General features: G+C 36.7%; 1 protein-coding gene across 6 annotated transcripts in view; it reads left to right on the top strand.

The window, feature by feature from the left end:
* The window catches only part of LOC110378124 (DENN domain-containing protein 1A), a 33917-nt gene extending 19611 nt beyond the window's left edge, over positions 1–14306 (top strand). For 3 of the 6 annotated variants that reach the window (XM_021337238.3, XM_021337240.3, XM_049838187.2), the window contains exons 10-14: positions 1584–1616; positions 3873–3979; positions 7256–7526; positions 8200–8634; positions 12244–14306. In XM_021337238.3, the coding sequence (XP_021192913.3) occupies positions 1584–1616; positions 3873–3979; positions 7256–7526; positions 8200–8634; positions 12244–12489 (1092 nt within the window). In that variant the 3' untranslated portion in view covers positions 12490–14306. Of the gene's footprint in view, positions 1–1583; positions 1617–3872; positions 3980–5024; positions 5185–7255; positions 7527–8199; positions 8635–12243 lie in introns of those variants that run through there. The other 3 variants (XM_021337239.3, XM_021337242.3, XM_064034599.1) reach the window with 3 other exon arrangements.
* Positions 14307–17481: the final 3175 nt, after the last annotated feature.

Genomic DNA, 17481 nt, shown 5'->3' with positions numbered 1-17481 from the left:
GTAACTTGCCCTCGATTTCTCAGGGTTTCCATTATCAGATCCTGGCCTGATGACTATGGGAACATCTGGGAAGTATACCCTATCAAACAAAAAAATAATTTTGCAAATCGCAAACTTCTAATGAACATCAAACAGTAAAGACAAACTTTTTCGTGACTAAATTCTTGGTCGAAAAACCGCCATAAAAACAGAACCCCATGGTTTTTGGATGATATGAAATAAATACTTTTTTTAATCCACACATTATACTGAATCCAATAATAATGATACATGCGAAGTTTCGGTCGACTCTGGGTGTTTTTTTGGCCATCTCCTTTGTCATACTTACCTTTTAAAAGACTTTTAGTCTGCTCTGAGACAGCTTTAGAGAAAGACGCGCGCAGCCTGCGCCGCATTCTTTGTTTGTAATTTTTTTAATATCGTTAATTGAGGAACGCCCCTTTCTTTAGGCCTCTGCCTCGAATTTTGCGGGCAGCGGGGCGGCAGCGGCGGCGGCGCGGGAGCGGGGCGGGCAGCGCATACCTGTTCTCGAAACGAGCGGGCAGATCGCGCGGCACTATAGCGGTGTAGTGTTGTGTTCTGTTGTGTTTGCTGTTCCATATGGGTGTCCTCTCAAAGATTGCCGAAATAATTAGCTATTGCACATCAGAAGACATTTTGATACGTCACAAGAAAATGCACAACACTGTACCTACAATGCAGACGCGCAACGCGGGCGGTCACCGCTTGACTGGAGCGCACCGCTCGTTGCCCGCCGCCGCGCCGCTCCCGCGCCGCTGTATTCGAAGGCCGGTCCATTTGAATATACGCGTAAGATCCTGCCGCTCTCGCGCCGCCGCCGCTGCCGCCCCGCTGCCCGCAAAATTCGAGGCAGAGGCCTTAGGAAATTTATCTTTTTCATTTCTCAACCTATAATACTTTTGTTTAAAATAGTTCCCACCAGAGTCCATAATCATAATAAATGGATGAACCCAGAATCATCTTTTTCTTTTATTTCTATTTAACAATAACAGCAGTGCAATCATATTTTGCGATCCATCTTACGCTTCCTAAAAACAAGTCCAATACGGCTGACTACACTTGAAGGTATGGTTGCCCCTACTAAACGGTTTGCCACACAAAATCGAATCGCAGAAATTCGCAAGTTCCTGGTATGCGGCGTGGCATCGATATCGATGGGTTCTAGGCGATCTCATAGCGATAAGTTTTGTGTAGGAGCCCTTATATCGTAGATAAAAATAAGAAGTACCGACAACGACATCATACTGATGGCCCAGCTTGTTCATAATATATTCCTGTGTTTCATCACAGTTATTTAAACAGATATAATGACAATAATGTTATTGTAGCCGCAGTTATTATATAAATGCCGTTGACGTTGAAATCAATGTTTTCTAACAATTCGTTATTTTTCTCTCGTTGATATTGAATTAATCCTGACATTCACCATTGTCCATGGACTTTTTATTTAATTTCAAATAGACATCTGGTAACCCTACAGGACCTTTATGTTAGATTTAAATGCATGCATGCTATAAGTACTGGAGATTTTCTTTTATGCTTTAAATGATGAATATTTGCAGGCGAACCCAGCTGTGCAATCGGCGGTCAAAACGGTGAGTCCTAGCGAGCTCTGTTGTCAATCAGAGTCAACCTTCTGTTGTGGCACTGTTATACATAACTTGGTGGAGAATACTTTACCGTACTTTACGTGACTAGTTGTTTTGGTTATCTTATTATGGTGATGGTAATACGGTGTGTTTGTGTAAGTATATTTCTAGTACTGTATGCCTGGCTGCCTTTATACGTATTTACTTTTATATATTTCATGTTAAGTACGTTTCCTCTGTTTCTCTATAATAGAAAAGTTACAATATTATCCTATATTCATTATAGCATAACACATCGAGTTATTCAATAATTATAAATAATAAATCACTATACATTATTTATATCGCCTGTAAATAAGCTTTATAATATAGGATTAATATAGGCTAATGAAATAGGATTTATTTAATGATACCATAGTATGCTTTATTGGTGCCTGCTAAGTATAAATCCAAAAAGATTTGTATTTGTGTATCTTACATTACAAATATATGTATATATAAGTTACAACATACCTATTACTCTTCGTTCACTGTATGATATATCTCTGATTGTTTTCATTTCTTCGCGTTACCCATACAACTCATTGCTAATAAAATTGTAAAGGCTCGAGCAGACCGGATGCGTATGCGTAACCACGTCGTAGTCACGCGCGTAGTTACGGCGTAACCATGAGTTGTAATGTATGGAAATGTATGCCACACGACGCGCACGTCTACGTTACGCAAGCGGTGTGGCCTGTCTCATACATTTCCATACATTACAACTCATGGTACGTGCACGTCTACGTGCACGTCTACGCTTACGTCTACGCATACGCATCCGGTCTGCTGGAGCCTTAAAAGTCATAAAAGTTACTTTTGTGTTGTGTTTTGTTTTTCTTTACTGCTTAGACACATAACATCTGTGGCGTGGTTTAATAAATGAGAACAGTCAGGGAACACATACCATAAAAAAGTATAATTTAGGTTATATCGTTCTTATTTGTATAGTTTTATATAATGTAGAGCACAAGTTGAAACATAAAGTATTATCTCCACGAAGTTATAAATATCAGATGCTGTCAAAATTGTAGTATTATTTATTCTGCACTGGGTCCCGATATCGACTGGCTATAGGACTGAACCGTATTTATTGCACGCAACTGCATATATGATGCTCCAATGCACGTGAAATAAGATATTACCTTGTGTATAATTGATAATGTTCTAGCACACATGCAAACATTGCGAGGCACTCCACATGATTTTCTATACATAATGTTTGTATCATGTTGTGACTATTTTAAGAAAAGGTCGCTTTTCATGATGTGGTACATACCGTTCTATCTTTGAAGTTTGTCAATGTGTTCATCTGCCATAACGTCAAATAAGGTAGCCATGCAAGGCTTCGCAAGCACGCAGGCATCGTACGCCTTAGTCTTACATATCCGAGTCGGAATGGACTATATCAACAAGTTGACTGTTCAATTAATTTAATATGAATTTGGCAGGTCTGTGTCCTGCAGTGTGACACTAAAAAGGCAGATGATGATAATATAATTGAATATGTTTAAGTTATGTTGCACATTGGCTGATCCCTAGAGAAAAACACAACTGTATTTTATTGCTTCTAAGACATTTTTCATACACATTTTCCTTTGTATTGAAAGCTAGTAATAGTCGATTGTCTTTCTTGTATGGCCTCCTACTGAGTGTCAGAGTCACCACAGTCAACCGGTTCATGAAACCACATGTCAGTCAGGCCTTTAGCTGACTACATCATCGACAAGTGATTTCTTATAGTTGATGTGACCAAGGCACATATGATCGAGCATTTTTTTAAATAGGGATATCCATGGCCACAACATATTTTGATACTTTATCGGTCATGCAATGGAGTTACTTCCTTTCGATATCTTCCCAATTTCCCTTATTTGTGCTGTAAACTGGCGACAAATGCTTTTAAGAACAATGTTTGTAGATTGCTTCGAGATGTTTGTTTGTGCAAATTTAAATAATGTTATTTGTTAGCAGGTCACTTTAACGGTGAATTGAAATTGATATCAGTTACAAGTGATAAATGATGGAAGTTTTTCCACGCTTAGAATAATTTGTTTTTACCTGAGGGACATAAGGCCACCAACGACGTGTCATACATGATTATGTTACATTTACTTTTTTTTTTGTTATCGGTGAACACATCGATCGTAAAGACTCGACAAGTCAGATGCCGAGAAAGTTAAAAGTGACCAGTATTCATGATTTGTATTTTGTTCTATCAAGGTTCGCCAAGGAGGCAAGAACGTGAAATCAGCGGTAAAAGGTCTGAAGAATAAAATGCCTAGGACCGGCTCACGTCCATCGTCAATCAATACCACAGACGACAGCAGGTAACTACTTATTCCATGTTTAGCCAATTACATAACAGTAGGTAGATACGTTATCGTAAAAAATATTATCACAATGTTTTATTCAGTTGCATTATTCAAATCGTGACATTTATCACTGCCCAAAAATAAAGAGAAGAGAATCGTTGCTTATGTATTTGTATTACCTTGGTTCATAGTTTTTTTTTCTTTCCTTAATTATGTATAGAAATATTAGGTAACAGGAAACGCACAGTTAGAAACATCCCGGTTAAGTTTTTTTTTTACCAAACCTACTTTAAGATCGGTTTTAATGTATCTATCACAGTCATCTGGTTGGGTCTGCAGTTAATTGAATAACTAACGCGTTCATTGAATGACAGCCATCAAAATTTCCACTAAGTTGTATCAAAATCCATCCAGTACTTTTTGCGTGAAAGAGTAACAAACGTACACACACACACATAAATCCTCACAAACTTTCTTTGTTTGTACCCTAAATGCTCGGAAACAATACCGATTTAAAAAGCAAGTGAGTAGCGTGGGCCATATTTATCCGTATTAAAGTCAAACGAACTGGTTCTTTATCACTATTTTCATCCATTATATTATCTATACAAGATTCCCGGTATTCATTCTCTTTTGCCATTTCATTAGTTATTTCCTAATATGATGAGAAAGCAACCGAAGATATTTTATTGCACAACAACAATAATGTGAGTGGTCGATAGGCGTGGTTAATACAAACTCGTGCAGCTTTGACACTGTTATGGAGCGGGTGCCTTAAACGTACGGGGGTCCTTAAGCATCAGCTCACTGCCCGTCGACCTGTTGCTATTTGTTTTGAGAGGATTCATGTTCATGCTTCGAATATAAGATATATGATCTGATGAATCTAAAATAGTCGGCGATTATGCAATAATTCGTGAATTAATCGCAATATTTTGAAAGATGAATGAACTAAGCACAAGGATTTAGTGGGTTTTAAAGAGCGTGCGTATAACGTATCTACCTACTTCATTTGTAAATCGAAATTTGATTTAACAAAATGAATTATATATAAATCCAGGGCACGTGGAATATCGGCGTCGCTGGCTGATATATGGAAAGGTTTTAAACAAGCCGCCTTAACGACACACATTCATACTGACATTCTCTCTGGAGGATGGCGCGGCGGATATACCAGTAGGCTCCTCTACCAGGAGCACAAGCTGTTTGCCTCGAACGCAGTTCGTCATTCGTATATTATGGAAACGTTTTATTAAGCATGCTTAACACGCATTGGATCTCAGGCAGTTACACTGCCTATACAACTGGCCGCATTTAAAAAAGGGTATTTGACTATTCCAAAATTATTTGCAGCTCAAAGTGGAACGATTCGTGTGTATAACATATGAGTTAAAATATTGAGTCATGGTAAACACAATTTTTCACACAGACTCAATTGGAAAACCACCTGGAAAATTACATAAATAGTCAAGTATCTTATTCTTCGCGTACAGGCACGGATGTAATATTTAAAAAAATGTTGGTCATCATATTCGCAGGGGAAGACATTCCGTATGGACGAATATGATGACAAATGGGTATTCAATGGCATTTTTAGCCATTTCGTATTTTAATTCATTTTTGTAACTACGATATGTGGCCAGTTGTTTTCAATTTACGTCAAATTTGCACATTAATGTACTTATTGCATGAATGGATACGAATTTTCATGTCCTATTTTTTATTAATTACATAAATCGAAATTAGTGGCGTTCCTACCGATAGCATAACAACAGGTGAAGGAGCCTTTTTGGCTCGCTGATATAGCTGTGATTCTTTTACTCGTTTGGGAAGTGCTTAACTCGCATTTGAACTTGGACGGGTATACTTTTAGTCCTTATTGTATAAAAGGACTAAAACGGTCAAGTCGGAGCGGCGTGAAATGCGTACAGTAATGAAAACTAGGAAACCGCCTCGTGTTGCCGGCTTTCTTCAGTTTCCTGTAGCTGACTTTAGGTACTTTGCGTTTGAACTAAGAACTGCATTCTACTTTCTGAATTTGATTTATTTAGGTACAATTTTTATTTGCGGTGGTTTTTGACTATTCGAATATACTTTACAAATGATATTGTTGTTAGACTATCACATTAAGGCACAGCCACTGAATTCGAAGTTTCAATGCAATGTCCGGATGATACAGTATACAGGTTGGAATAGTAAAGTATCAAAGACAATGATGACCTTACAGTGTTGAACGAGATGCTGTGTGGTTCGAGATTCCAAGCTTTGGTAAGTGTGCTAATAAGTCAGGCGTCCTTGGATACTTCTCCAGTAAGTTGAACACAAGCAATGATATTAGTTGCTAACGCTACAAGCTTGCCATCTTATGAGTAGAAACTTGTAAATTTAACGGTAAGTGAATCGAACCGACATGATAGCGCCGCGCGGTGCGCAATGTCTGAGGTGATAATGCTGACACATAGGCGGTCTGAAAAATACCTGTGCTCCACGTAAGTGTTTCCACTTATAACTTATTGTTGTTTTATAGTACTTTTGTTCAGCTACGATATGTGTATAAATGTTAAATGTATTGCTGTTAGAGCTTATGTGTTGTGAGTAGTTTAAAGTTTAGAATTATTTATATACTACTTGAATCCATTGTCCATACATAGCCGTGTATGTAGTATGCATGGAAAATGCGTCCTCCCCGCTTCATCGCAGGCGTCGCGGAGGAGCAGCATGAAGCAGTCCTGTGTGTGTTTTGGTGCTATGGTAGCCGTATTTGCTCGTTTCAGGCAAATCGCCTGGATTTGAACTTCTAAATATGCTATTATTTGGGTACATAATTTTCTTAATGTTTAAATGGTTGTTGAATATATAAAATAATAATTTAAAGTGTACGATGTTTTTATTGGAGTTACCCCTTCTTATCCTGTACGTTTAATAATTTTCTTTTAGGGTTTAATATCATAACGTGACGGACAGCGCCGGTGACAAACTGCGTTTGGGACGAAATTTATATCTGAGAAACAAGCGTTACGTTGCTACTGGCTATGTGGCAAATATTTTTTATGATAACGGATAAAGTGCAGTTTAACTACAAAAAAATGATCAAGCGTGCTTTAGTACACCGAATGCCCTTACCACCAGTTTGACTCACGTGATGATACACAAATTCAGCTAATTACCTACATTGTTCCAAGTAACACTCTTGATTCTCCTAACTTTTATTTTAAGTATTGTAATATGTATGTCGCTATGTACTGGTTTGGAATAGAATGTTGTCTGCAATAATATTATTGTAATGTGCAGGTTCTCATGCGGGTCAGCGACCCCAGTGTCGTCGGATTCGTCGGATTCTTCGCCGACGAACAACCCTTCGACGGAAAGGGCGACGGCGACGCGGCCGACGCCGAGCCGGCTGTCGGTGGGCAGGCCCCAGCCGCCCCGTGAGCCTCCTCCTGCGCTCCCTCTCGACCTGCTCACCGAAATGGAGTACCTGTTCGACACCAAGAAAGCACAACGTCGCGACAGCTTCCCCAACAGCTCGCGCAACTCAGATATTAGTCTTGCGGACAAAGCAGTAAGTCACTTTCCACTATGCACTTTAAATCGACGAGTGTAGATGTTGTCCTTGTAGTTTCTTGTTAGATGCTTGTCTTTGTCAGTACCTCATAATGTTAGCATGAAATCACGACTTTCGATACACCTCTTATTATACATATATTAATTGAGAAAGGGAGAGAATTATAGACTATTTTATAAGTATTATTCATGTTGTCGGTACGAGCTACATGTCTTATTATGCTCAATTCAATGCAATTTAATACCTATTAATTTAGAAATATCCAAAGTGAAAACGACGCTACCGTCGTTGTTGTACATAGACTTTCAATTGTGGGGTCGTATCGGAAAAGTGATAACATATTCATCCATAATTATAGACATTGGTACCTTTTTGAAAATATTACTTTTGCATATTATCAATTAGATTCAAATGTGGACACTTTCGCATGTAAGGATTTACATGTGTGGTCTATACTTTACTTTGAAAAGGGTATCTTTCAATCGTTTATTTCGTTAGATTTGAAATGTTTAAGCTTACTGAAATACATAATTAGGCTTTCTTACACCTATACTACGCTTTCTTTTTGTACTGTACTGTCCACATTATTGTGTTTAGTACCATGTGAATGCGAAACCAGCATGAACGCTCCTAGGAGCACCGTGGCACATCATTCAATTTTATTTTGCAGAAAACACTGTCACCATGTCTCCCACCCCGGTTACCGGAACGTCCCCAACTCCCAGTCCGTTACCCAATAATTTCCACGAAGAAACTAATTGATTTGTCTGACGCGCCAATGCCGCCGCCGCGTGCGACGCCCAGCGCGACGCAACAAAATCATCACTTTGTCAGTAACATCACAAAAAACGATGTGATATCTACGTCAGACTTTCACACCAGCACGATACGCTTCACGGAAGGCAAAGATAAGGCAAAATTAAAGTTGACCCTGTCATCGAATCAAAGAAAGGGGTTACAGGCCAGCGCTCAATCGCCGTGTAACGGCACGGCGCCAAAACTGCCGGCACCCTCTGTAGGTAGAGCGAGCAATGAGGGCGCAAGGCCCAGGCTCGCCATGGGCCAACACGCCGACCTACCTTTCTACAAGGGGAAAATTCAAGAGGTAATTCTGATATGCACATTTGTAATCATATCGATTTTATACCTTGCTGTAAAGCAGAAACTGATAGAATTCATGCCTTGAACTGCAAGAGTGACATAGATTTGCACTAACAAATGAATGTTGATTATTCATCTTATGATAATTATTTACTGAAACATTCAAATGAATATTATAAAATGAAATAAAATATGTTAATATTATATTCTAACATACGGATGGGGCCTTAATTCCTATAATATACATAATTTTTCTATAAACTTATATGCTTTAAGTAACGAGCACGGGAACGGTGCAACAGATAACATTGTTTTAGTGTATTAGTTATTCCTTGGAAACTTAATGCTGTGCATGATTTATCACCGTGGAGAAAAACATTCAATAATGTGCAAATTATACTCACGGGACCCATATCTGCAAGTTTCTACAAACTAAGATAGTCAAAAGTGATCCTATTGAATTTATGTGCTTTCTGTAGCGATTTATTCAGGTCAGTCATAAATTACTGATTTTGACTACATATCGATACGCTATAAAAAAATAAAACAATGTGTGCATAATATTCTCAAATCCCTGATTGTTTGTCCCATTACATTTTATTTCAGAAATTGGTTACTTTTGCCTTGCTTTGTACTCCATAATGCATTGAATCAAATTAGTTTTGATTAGATATATTTTGTTATGTTATGCCTATGTAGAATCATGCCTTCTAGTTCTATTGAATTGGTTAAAAATACAATATTTTTTTACATACCTGTATAGCTTTACTGTAAGTTACAGGAGTTTATTCATAATTATTTTTATGGGAGTACGATTATGTTTTGCGCCTAAGGCTGCACTCAAATTATTTTGGTAATGACTATATTCAATGACTATTATTAACAGTCTATTTAAGAGCCTTATTTATACACGTGGCCTACGCATGTACTCATTTGATTTGCATAATGCTTATTGATATTTTGACTATAGTGGAATTATAAATAATAAGTATAAAAATGAATGATCTCATGTTGTGATGTTAAATCAATTTATTTAATGTTAGTGTAACAAATGCTGAAAAGTTTAGATAGGGTGATTTACATGGTGATGATACAACTACTTAATATTTTTATTGCATACATGTAACACCACCATAGACTAGTCTGTCTATTGTGATTTATTATTGTTATACGTGCCTGATTCGGCAAATGTAATAGGTAATAATTGGTAATCGTAACGCTAGCAAAGCGCAGCACAGCTTTAAAAAGAATCTCAACATTTTGTCGCTTTAGACAATACATTAGACAATAATATTTGCGTACAATAACTGTGAATGTATGAGACCTTGCTTACATTCTCACGGTTCATAATAGTTCAAAATATATACTGATTCGCCTGTTTCAATATTTTAAAAGCCTGGACACGATCATCTTGATTTAATGATGTCTGCAGTAGGTGGATACAGTCAGGGAGAAAATTATTTTGTTCATTTTCTTACTAATCTCACATTTCATAGCAGGTACTTGAAAGGTATAGTTTGATAGACCGTCATTTATTTACGGCCGTTCTCAGTATCATATCTATGTATAGATTTGATAGAATTTTTACATGAGCCCCATGTAAGTAACTTTAAGTTCCTATTTCTAGTGAGCTGACAGATTTAATATTGGGAACAGCTGAAAATATAAAAGATAGCGAAGAAGCCATGGAAAAGGTAGGTCAGGCGTTTTTTTTGTGTTGGTTAAAGTAACGGTAGGCGTGATCAGTTACTAGAACTAACGAGGCTTTCGGGTTCCTTGTCAAGTCAAAACCATCAGCTAAATCTATCAAAGATTAGTCTTGTTCGATTGGTGATTTTGAAAATAATCAGGACTGGTTCCTTAGAAGGCATGTAAACAGAGCAAGTAACGTTCCTCGTCCACCGAACACCCGCATTTTCCGCTAGTCATTTATTATCCATGGAACGGTCGTAAATGTTTAACTAGTGACAGTTTTTATAAAATATATTTTTATTTTATTGGGAAGCACGTAGGTGCAAGCACTGACTGTATCCTGCAACAAAAAATATGATAGGCTTTACGAATCGAGGTAAAAACAGTAAATGGTGGTTTAGCAGGTGGTGAGGAATCCGTTTAAATATGTACGAATTATTTGTCGTGACTCATTCAACTATGATGACTCGCAACGAACTCCGTAATAGCAAGATACCTCTCTACAGTCAGCTGCGATATTGGTGTGCAATCTAGTAGCGAGAATTGCTCGTTGCTCCGCTTTGCTAGTGCTGCGTTAAAATTGAAACCAAGACAGGGGAATAACACCCGATTGTCTCTTAAAAACGTAATTACATTCAACATGCATTTCACCCTAACAGAGATGGATAATATTCAGAGACTGGCATATAATATACCTAATGTTAATATGAAGTCAAAGCAATACAGCTAGTGGGAAATACTTCAAATGATCGTTTCTGTATATTGTACTTATCACAGTATATATAAATTGACACGAGCACTTGTATATAATACACTGTTTGTTTGTCGTCCTTTACTAAGATCAAGCTTACATAAAACTTGCAAATGCATGTTACAAAATATAACTAAGTATTCATACAATATTGGATTTTTATTTAATAGTAGTAGTTCACAATGGTTTGCCTTTCTGATGGTTTCTTTACACAGCTTTATTAGAGTAAAAATATCCGTCGAGCGCAATACATGTGTACTAAAGTGATTTAGTCACATAACGTAAGTAAAATGGAATCATATAAGTACGTAGTTTGATTTACGCTGGGAATAATAACTCTGGGTTTAAGTATTTTCGCTCAGTTTTCAGTAAATATATTTTATATACATAATTGTTTCCTCATACGAAATCAAAAATGATTTGCTTTTTATTTTTGTTCGTACCGTGTACCTATATGTAGTAAAAAATACAAAACAATACTGTTAAGGTACATGTGTTATGAACCTGTTAAAAGATACATTTATTTTGGAGTTCGAATTTGTTAAAGAAATTAAATATTCCAAGAAGTATAATTTTAATTGCCCGCATACACGATTGCCCTTTCAGTTTCTATGTATATACCTAGCTAAATAAAATTTTGCACAAAAAATGCATGAAATAAAATGTTTTTGTAGTCATACGTTAAATGTGTTGTCGATACTGCCTGCATGTAACCAGTACTTTGACATTGTTAGCCGATGCCCTTAGCGGTGTGAACACATGCATTCGAACAATATAATAGCCTGCTACTAATGTTTGTGAGTCTTTAATAGCCCAGACAAATAAGCATGTAATGGCGGGAAGCTTGCTTATACGACGAAGACATATTGTGTCCACTATTATTAGTCCACATTATTTTGTTACTTTCTAATATCAATCCCTGTTTATTCATTTACCCAAGCTATGATGAGATAACCAATCTTTCTGTTTATACATCAAGAAGTTCCGGAAAATAATTACAGACACGATTGCCTTATTTTTCTGGGCTATTTAAAAGAAAAACATTTTGAATACCTAACTATTATTATATGATAGATTTCTGGATTCGATTTAACTAACTGATGGCGCAAAACTGCCTACCAGGGAAGTGTCTCGTTTTGTGCTTGTTTAACTCACATATTTCTTTTTCAGTCGTGTGGCTCTGATTCTGATCTCATTAAACTGGACGATTCGCCGACAAACCTAGAAGATTTCGATCCACTCAAGTGTCGTGATAAAAATCAGAAAGTCGAACAAATAAAGTCTACAGATAGTGCTCTCTTACATGAATATGGACTAGATTTTAGCCAATTTGGTTTATTAGACTACTCCGCCGGTTCGAGCGCTCGACAGGACTCTACCGCCAACGTTCCCAAAGGCTGGACAACTTTTAATTAGATAATAGATTCATGTCGTTCACATACTCTTTGTCAAATGGATGTACCTATATTTGTGTCAATGAAGTAAAGATAACAATGTAATACGCTGAATTAATGAATAATATATATTTTTTATTTATTACGTTTGATATAAGTTATGAAATTGTACATATCATGTTTGTAAATTATTTTAAGATTTTTTATGAGTTATATTTGTATATTTGTTGTAAATCAAATATCGTAAGTTCCCCTTGTATAATAATTGTTAACAAAAAGTTTTATTTATAAATAGACATCAATTTAATTGTTTCTCCAAGCGCGACCCAAGTGCTTCTGCTCTTCAGAATGTTAAATCTATTTACTTATGTTATGAATTTTGTTGTTCCTAATTATTTACTTCTCAGAATTTAACAATTTATTTATTTTATGGTTTTTAACTCGAAATCAAATTCAATTAATAGTTATTGGATACATTTTAGGAACTAATACCTTGATACAAAATTTGTAACGAAAGTCAAGAAATATTTTATATTGTAAGTTTTATAAAACGAATCATGGCGTCAAATATACAGGTGGAAGATCTCACCTGAAAACTCAGCGGAAAAAGGAACAATTATATTCTACAAGTTCCTGGCTATTCGACTTGTGTTCCCGGGTACTTTCCGTACCTGAGCAAATACGTAGCCTGTAAATATACTTTTGTATTTGTGTGTAGTATCGGAATTTCACTAATACATGTTATAGAACAGAAAACCTTGTAGCAGTAACGTATTACTACTTATATGCAACGTTACGAAAAAACATTTAGCTAAATAAGGATTTTATGAAACATATAGTATCTGTTGATTCATTATGTATGAAAGGTTCTGTTCTGGTTAAAGCATCTGTTTCTATAGCAAAGTCTACGGAGCACTTTCCTAACTTTTCCATTTTGTATATTTACGCCATTGATTTGAATTCAGTAAAATTATGTAAAAAATAAAGTACAATTAGCTGGTTATAAGATATGGAAGTTATTTTGTCTAAATCTATATTTGTTTATAGATATTTATAAAATAATTTCATAAGGTGCTTTGTAAAAATAAGTTTTTTTTTCTTGGGCTGCAGTCATATGGAGGCCGTACTGGCTAACTAGTTTTCAACAGATGGATCTACCTACCTAATATTTAATAATATGTATTGTCACCGGATTGATAGTAACGCTCCGGACTCGACATCGGGATATTCATCAATATAATAATTATAATTCCATTGATATTATTATATTCTTAGCATGAATGATATAGGATTTTTAGAAATAGTCAATTCTCAATTGTCATTTCAGTGTCTAATTTATCGTAATTATGAAATCATAAATTGAAAGCCCACTCAGACAGTAAAATATCTACATTGTATTATGAGACTGAGCTTTTTGTGTCAACGTACGTAGGTAGATAGATAAACGTTAATATTGGAATGTATGTTTATGTACTGCCAGGCTCTAATTACCACTAAATGTTATAATCTGTACCAACCGAGGCTGCCACGGCCAAGTTGTAGGCACGCAGATCAAGAATCAAATCATTTTTATAGGTATATACCTACCTACTTCTCGAAATAGTGGAATCAGGCTTTATAAAAACCAGCATCGTGGGAGGAGAGGCAGTCCAAGCCTCAATTTGGAACTACCATCAATTTGGAATAATGGGTCTGGCTACAGATAAGCTACGTATCTGTGTTTAGCCGTTATCATAAAGATAGCAGCGTTAATGACACTTATTGTAGTTGCATAATTGTGATTCGGAAAAGTATTTCCACTTACCAATAAAATAATAAATAAACGAAAATATTATAATATTTATGACTATTATTTTAGTAGTTAAGTTCATTTACCTCTAAACTTTGCAGACAGGCGAATCAAATTCAAATGTAAAAAGGTACCTGCTTACCATATTATGGTCGTACAATCTAAATATATAAAACTCAAAGGTGACTGACTGACTGACTGACATAGTGATCTATCAACGCACAGCTGAAACCACTGGACGGATCGGGCTGAAATTTGGCATGCAGGTAGATGTTATGACGTAGGCATCCGCTAAGAAAGGATTTTGATCAATTCTACCCCCAAGGGGATAAAATAGGGGATGAAAGTTTGTATGAAACTTTGTCAATTTTAAACCGATCGGACTGAGACTTTGCATGCATAAAGCTACTATGGCGTAGGCAACCCTTAAGAAAGGATTTTGATAAATTCCATCCCTAAGGGGATAAAATAGGGGATGAAAGTTTGTATACATCTTCTTAGATTTTATGAAGAAGTCCTGATGACGAATCAGAATTTTATGATGACGTTCGCTTAAATACGATTTTGATTAATTCAACCCCCACGGGTGATAAAATAAGGGATGATGAAGGATGTAAAATGTATTAGTTTAAACCTATCAGTACGTAATGGAACGAACAAAATAATGTTTAGTTCTAAATGTTGAGAAGTTCTGCCTACCGCTTTGCACTTTAGCGAGTAAGTAATAATAATACTTCTTAAAGCGAGCGAAGCCGCGGGCAAAAGCTAGTTGCCTATATAAATATTTTGAACTATTTGATGGTCTTGTAGGTTGCACCAAGCCACAATATGAAGTTAACATTTGTTTTGGTATTTGCAGATATCTTTTCATTTAAGTGAGGTAAACTTTATTAATGTTAGCTGTCAGTTTTTTTTTGAATTGACACGAAACCGTAAGTATCTTTTCTTAAGTATTCGTTGCGATCGTAAGTACTCAGGTATCTCTAGCTTTCTGCGTTAACTTAGGCATATCTATACTAATATTATAAGGAGGAAAACTTTGTTTGTTTGGTTGTAATGGATAAACTCAAAAACTACTGGACCGATTTTAAATATTCTTTCACCATTAGAAAGCTTTATTATCTGCGAGTAACATAGGCTCTATTTTATCCCGGTGCGGGCAGTAGCTCCCACGGGACGCGGGTGAAACTGCGGGAAAACGGCTTATATATACGGAAAAGATAACTCTGTCCGGTTTGTAGGTATATCCCTGTATATCGGAAATGCTTCAATAGGTACGAGAGCAACGGGGACGGCTTGTCAAGCGTGCCACTCTGGAGTGAAGACCACGACCATTCTGCCACTTGTGACGACGTGGAACAGGAATATCAGAGTAGCAATAGACGGCTAAGTGAAAGCGAGGTCGATCAATCATAAGGTTTAGCAACGATGACTCGAATCACTCATAATTTTCTACCACATCTACATTCCTATAATCTTGTGATGACGAGTTCTTTCGTCTTTTGGATACACTGGTGGGTCCAGTCTGTCATTTGAACATCGTGTGCAGTTGTTACGAGTAGTCAGGAGCCAGCAAGTCTGACAACCCGTTTTACCAAGGATACTGGGAGATCAGATATCTAGTCGCACCATGTAAAACACTGGTTCTCAGCTACATCCGGAAGGCGACCCCAACATGGTTTGGAAAAGGCTGAGCGGATGATGACGAATGATCAAAATCAAAAAATCCCAGATAAAACGTAGCGCATGCTTAGGGCAAAATAGTGTAGCTTCTTAACAGTGAAAGAATTATTCGAATCGGATCAGTAGTTCCAGGGTCACTTCGATACACACAAAGAAACAGGCAATCAAATGTTTCTTCTTTATTTTATTAGTAGTTGGTACTTACTAGCTTCCGCACGCGGCTTCGCCCGTGTGGTATGTTGATATAAAGTAGCCTACCTATGTGTTTATCCAGGGTATCACCTATCTATTATACCTACCTTTCAACCAAATCGGTCCAGCCGATTGCGTGAAAGAATAACAAACATACATCCATTCATTGTCACGACATACATGGACAATGCGATTCGCGGTTGGCGTGTCTAGGGCGAGTTTGCGCCTTGCAGGCAGCAGCACCGTTCCCCGCCGTATGATCGCCATGACCTTAGACTTACCTAACTGTAAAATATATATAATTAAACGAATATTAATATTTACACTTTATTAACTTGACAATGATCTTACATATTTTTATCTAGGGACAAAGGCGCTACTGACAAACTGCTTAGTACTAGGTTTCTTCTTTGATCGGTTCATTAGATTCTTTGATCGGTTCATTAGAATATCATGCCCGGGGTAGAGGCCGGAAACTTTTGTTGTAATGGAGAACCTACTTAGCTTAGAATCTATGTTTACTACTGATTGCTCACTGATACTGACTGTCTTCTTTATAATATCAGCAGGTGTTTTAGCTGCTGAAGATATTGTTGACATTTTCACGTCACATTCATTACTACGTATTTTTCCTCGAGTTTGTTCGTTGTAAGTCGATTTGTATTTTCCACATATGTCTATATGTAGTATTATGTTCAAAAGCCCACATTTTTTGTACCTTTCTTCTACAGATTCGTGCTGAAACCGAAAAAAATCACTGTGTTGTGTTGAGGTGCCTGCGTCTTGTTTTACACAAGACATTTCTACGGTAGGTACATAAAATTAACTCGTAACATAAGTATTTTATTTTCTTATTACGGGGCTTGAGAACAATAAACTGTTTTATTCATAACATAAATAATTTTACATTGTCAAATATTTCTAATTGACAAATTCTTTTTTTGAATCATAATATTGCAGATAGAGGTTAAGGAAATTATGGTTGATCCTTGGAATGAACTCCTTATCTAACTTTTCACGTCCAAGAATGAAGATTCGATTTACGTATCGACAATCAGTAATGTTGGAACTGGAATTTGGTTGTAGGTGTTCCAGTGGATGGTGCGGGAACTTTCCGCAAATCTCTTCAGTAGGTACTTTCGGAGCCTACAAAAAAATAAAAAGACGAATCTTGATAATGTTTTGTATAGATACTAGTTTCCGCTCACGGTTTCACCCGCGTCCCGATTGAAACACATCCTTCACATGAATAAAAAGTAATTAGGTATTCTTAAATGTTGCTAGCTTGGTATATTACAGCCACGTTTGTAGCAATACCTAATTTCTATATTTTTGCGAAAAAGAGGAACA

This window comes from Helicoverpa armigera, chromosome 1 (assembly GCF_030705265.1).
Source record: "Helicoverpa armigera isolate CAAS_96S chromosome 1, ASM3070526v1, whole genome shotgun sequence".
NCBI lineage: Eukaryota > Metazoa > Arthropoda > Insecta > Lepidoptera > Noctuidae > Helicoverpa > Helicoverpa armigera.
This window is presented reverse-complemented; position numbering and strand designations above follow the sequence as displayed.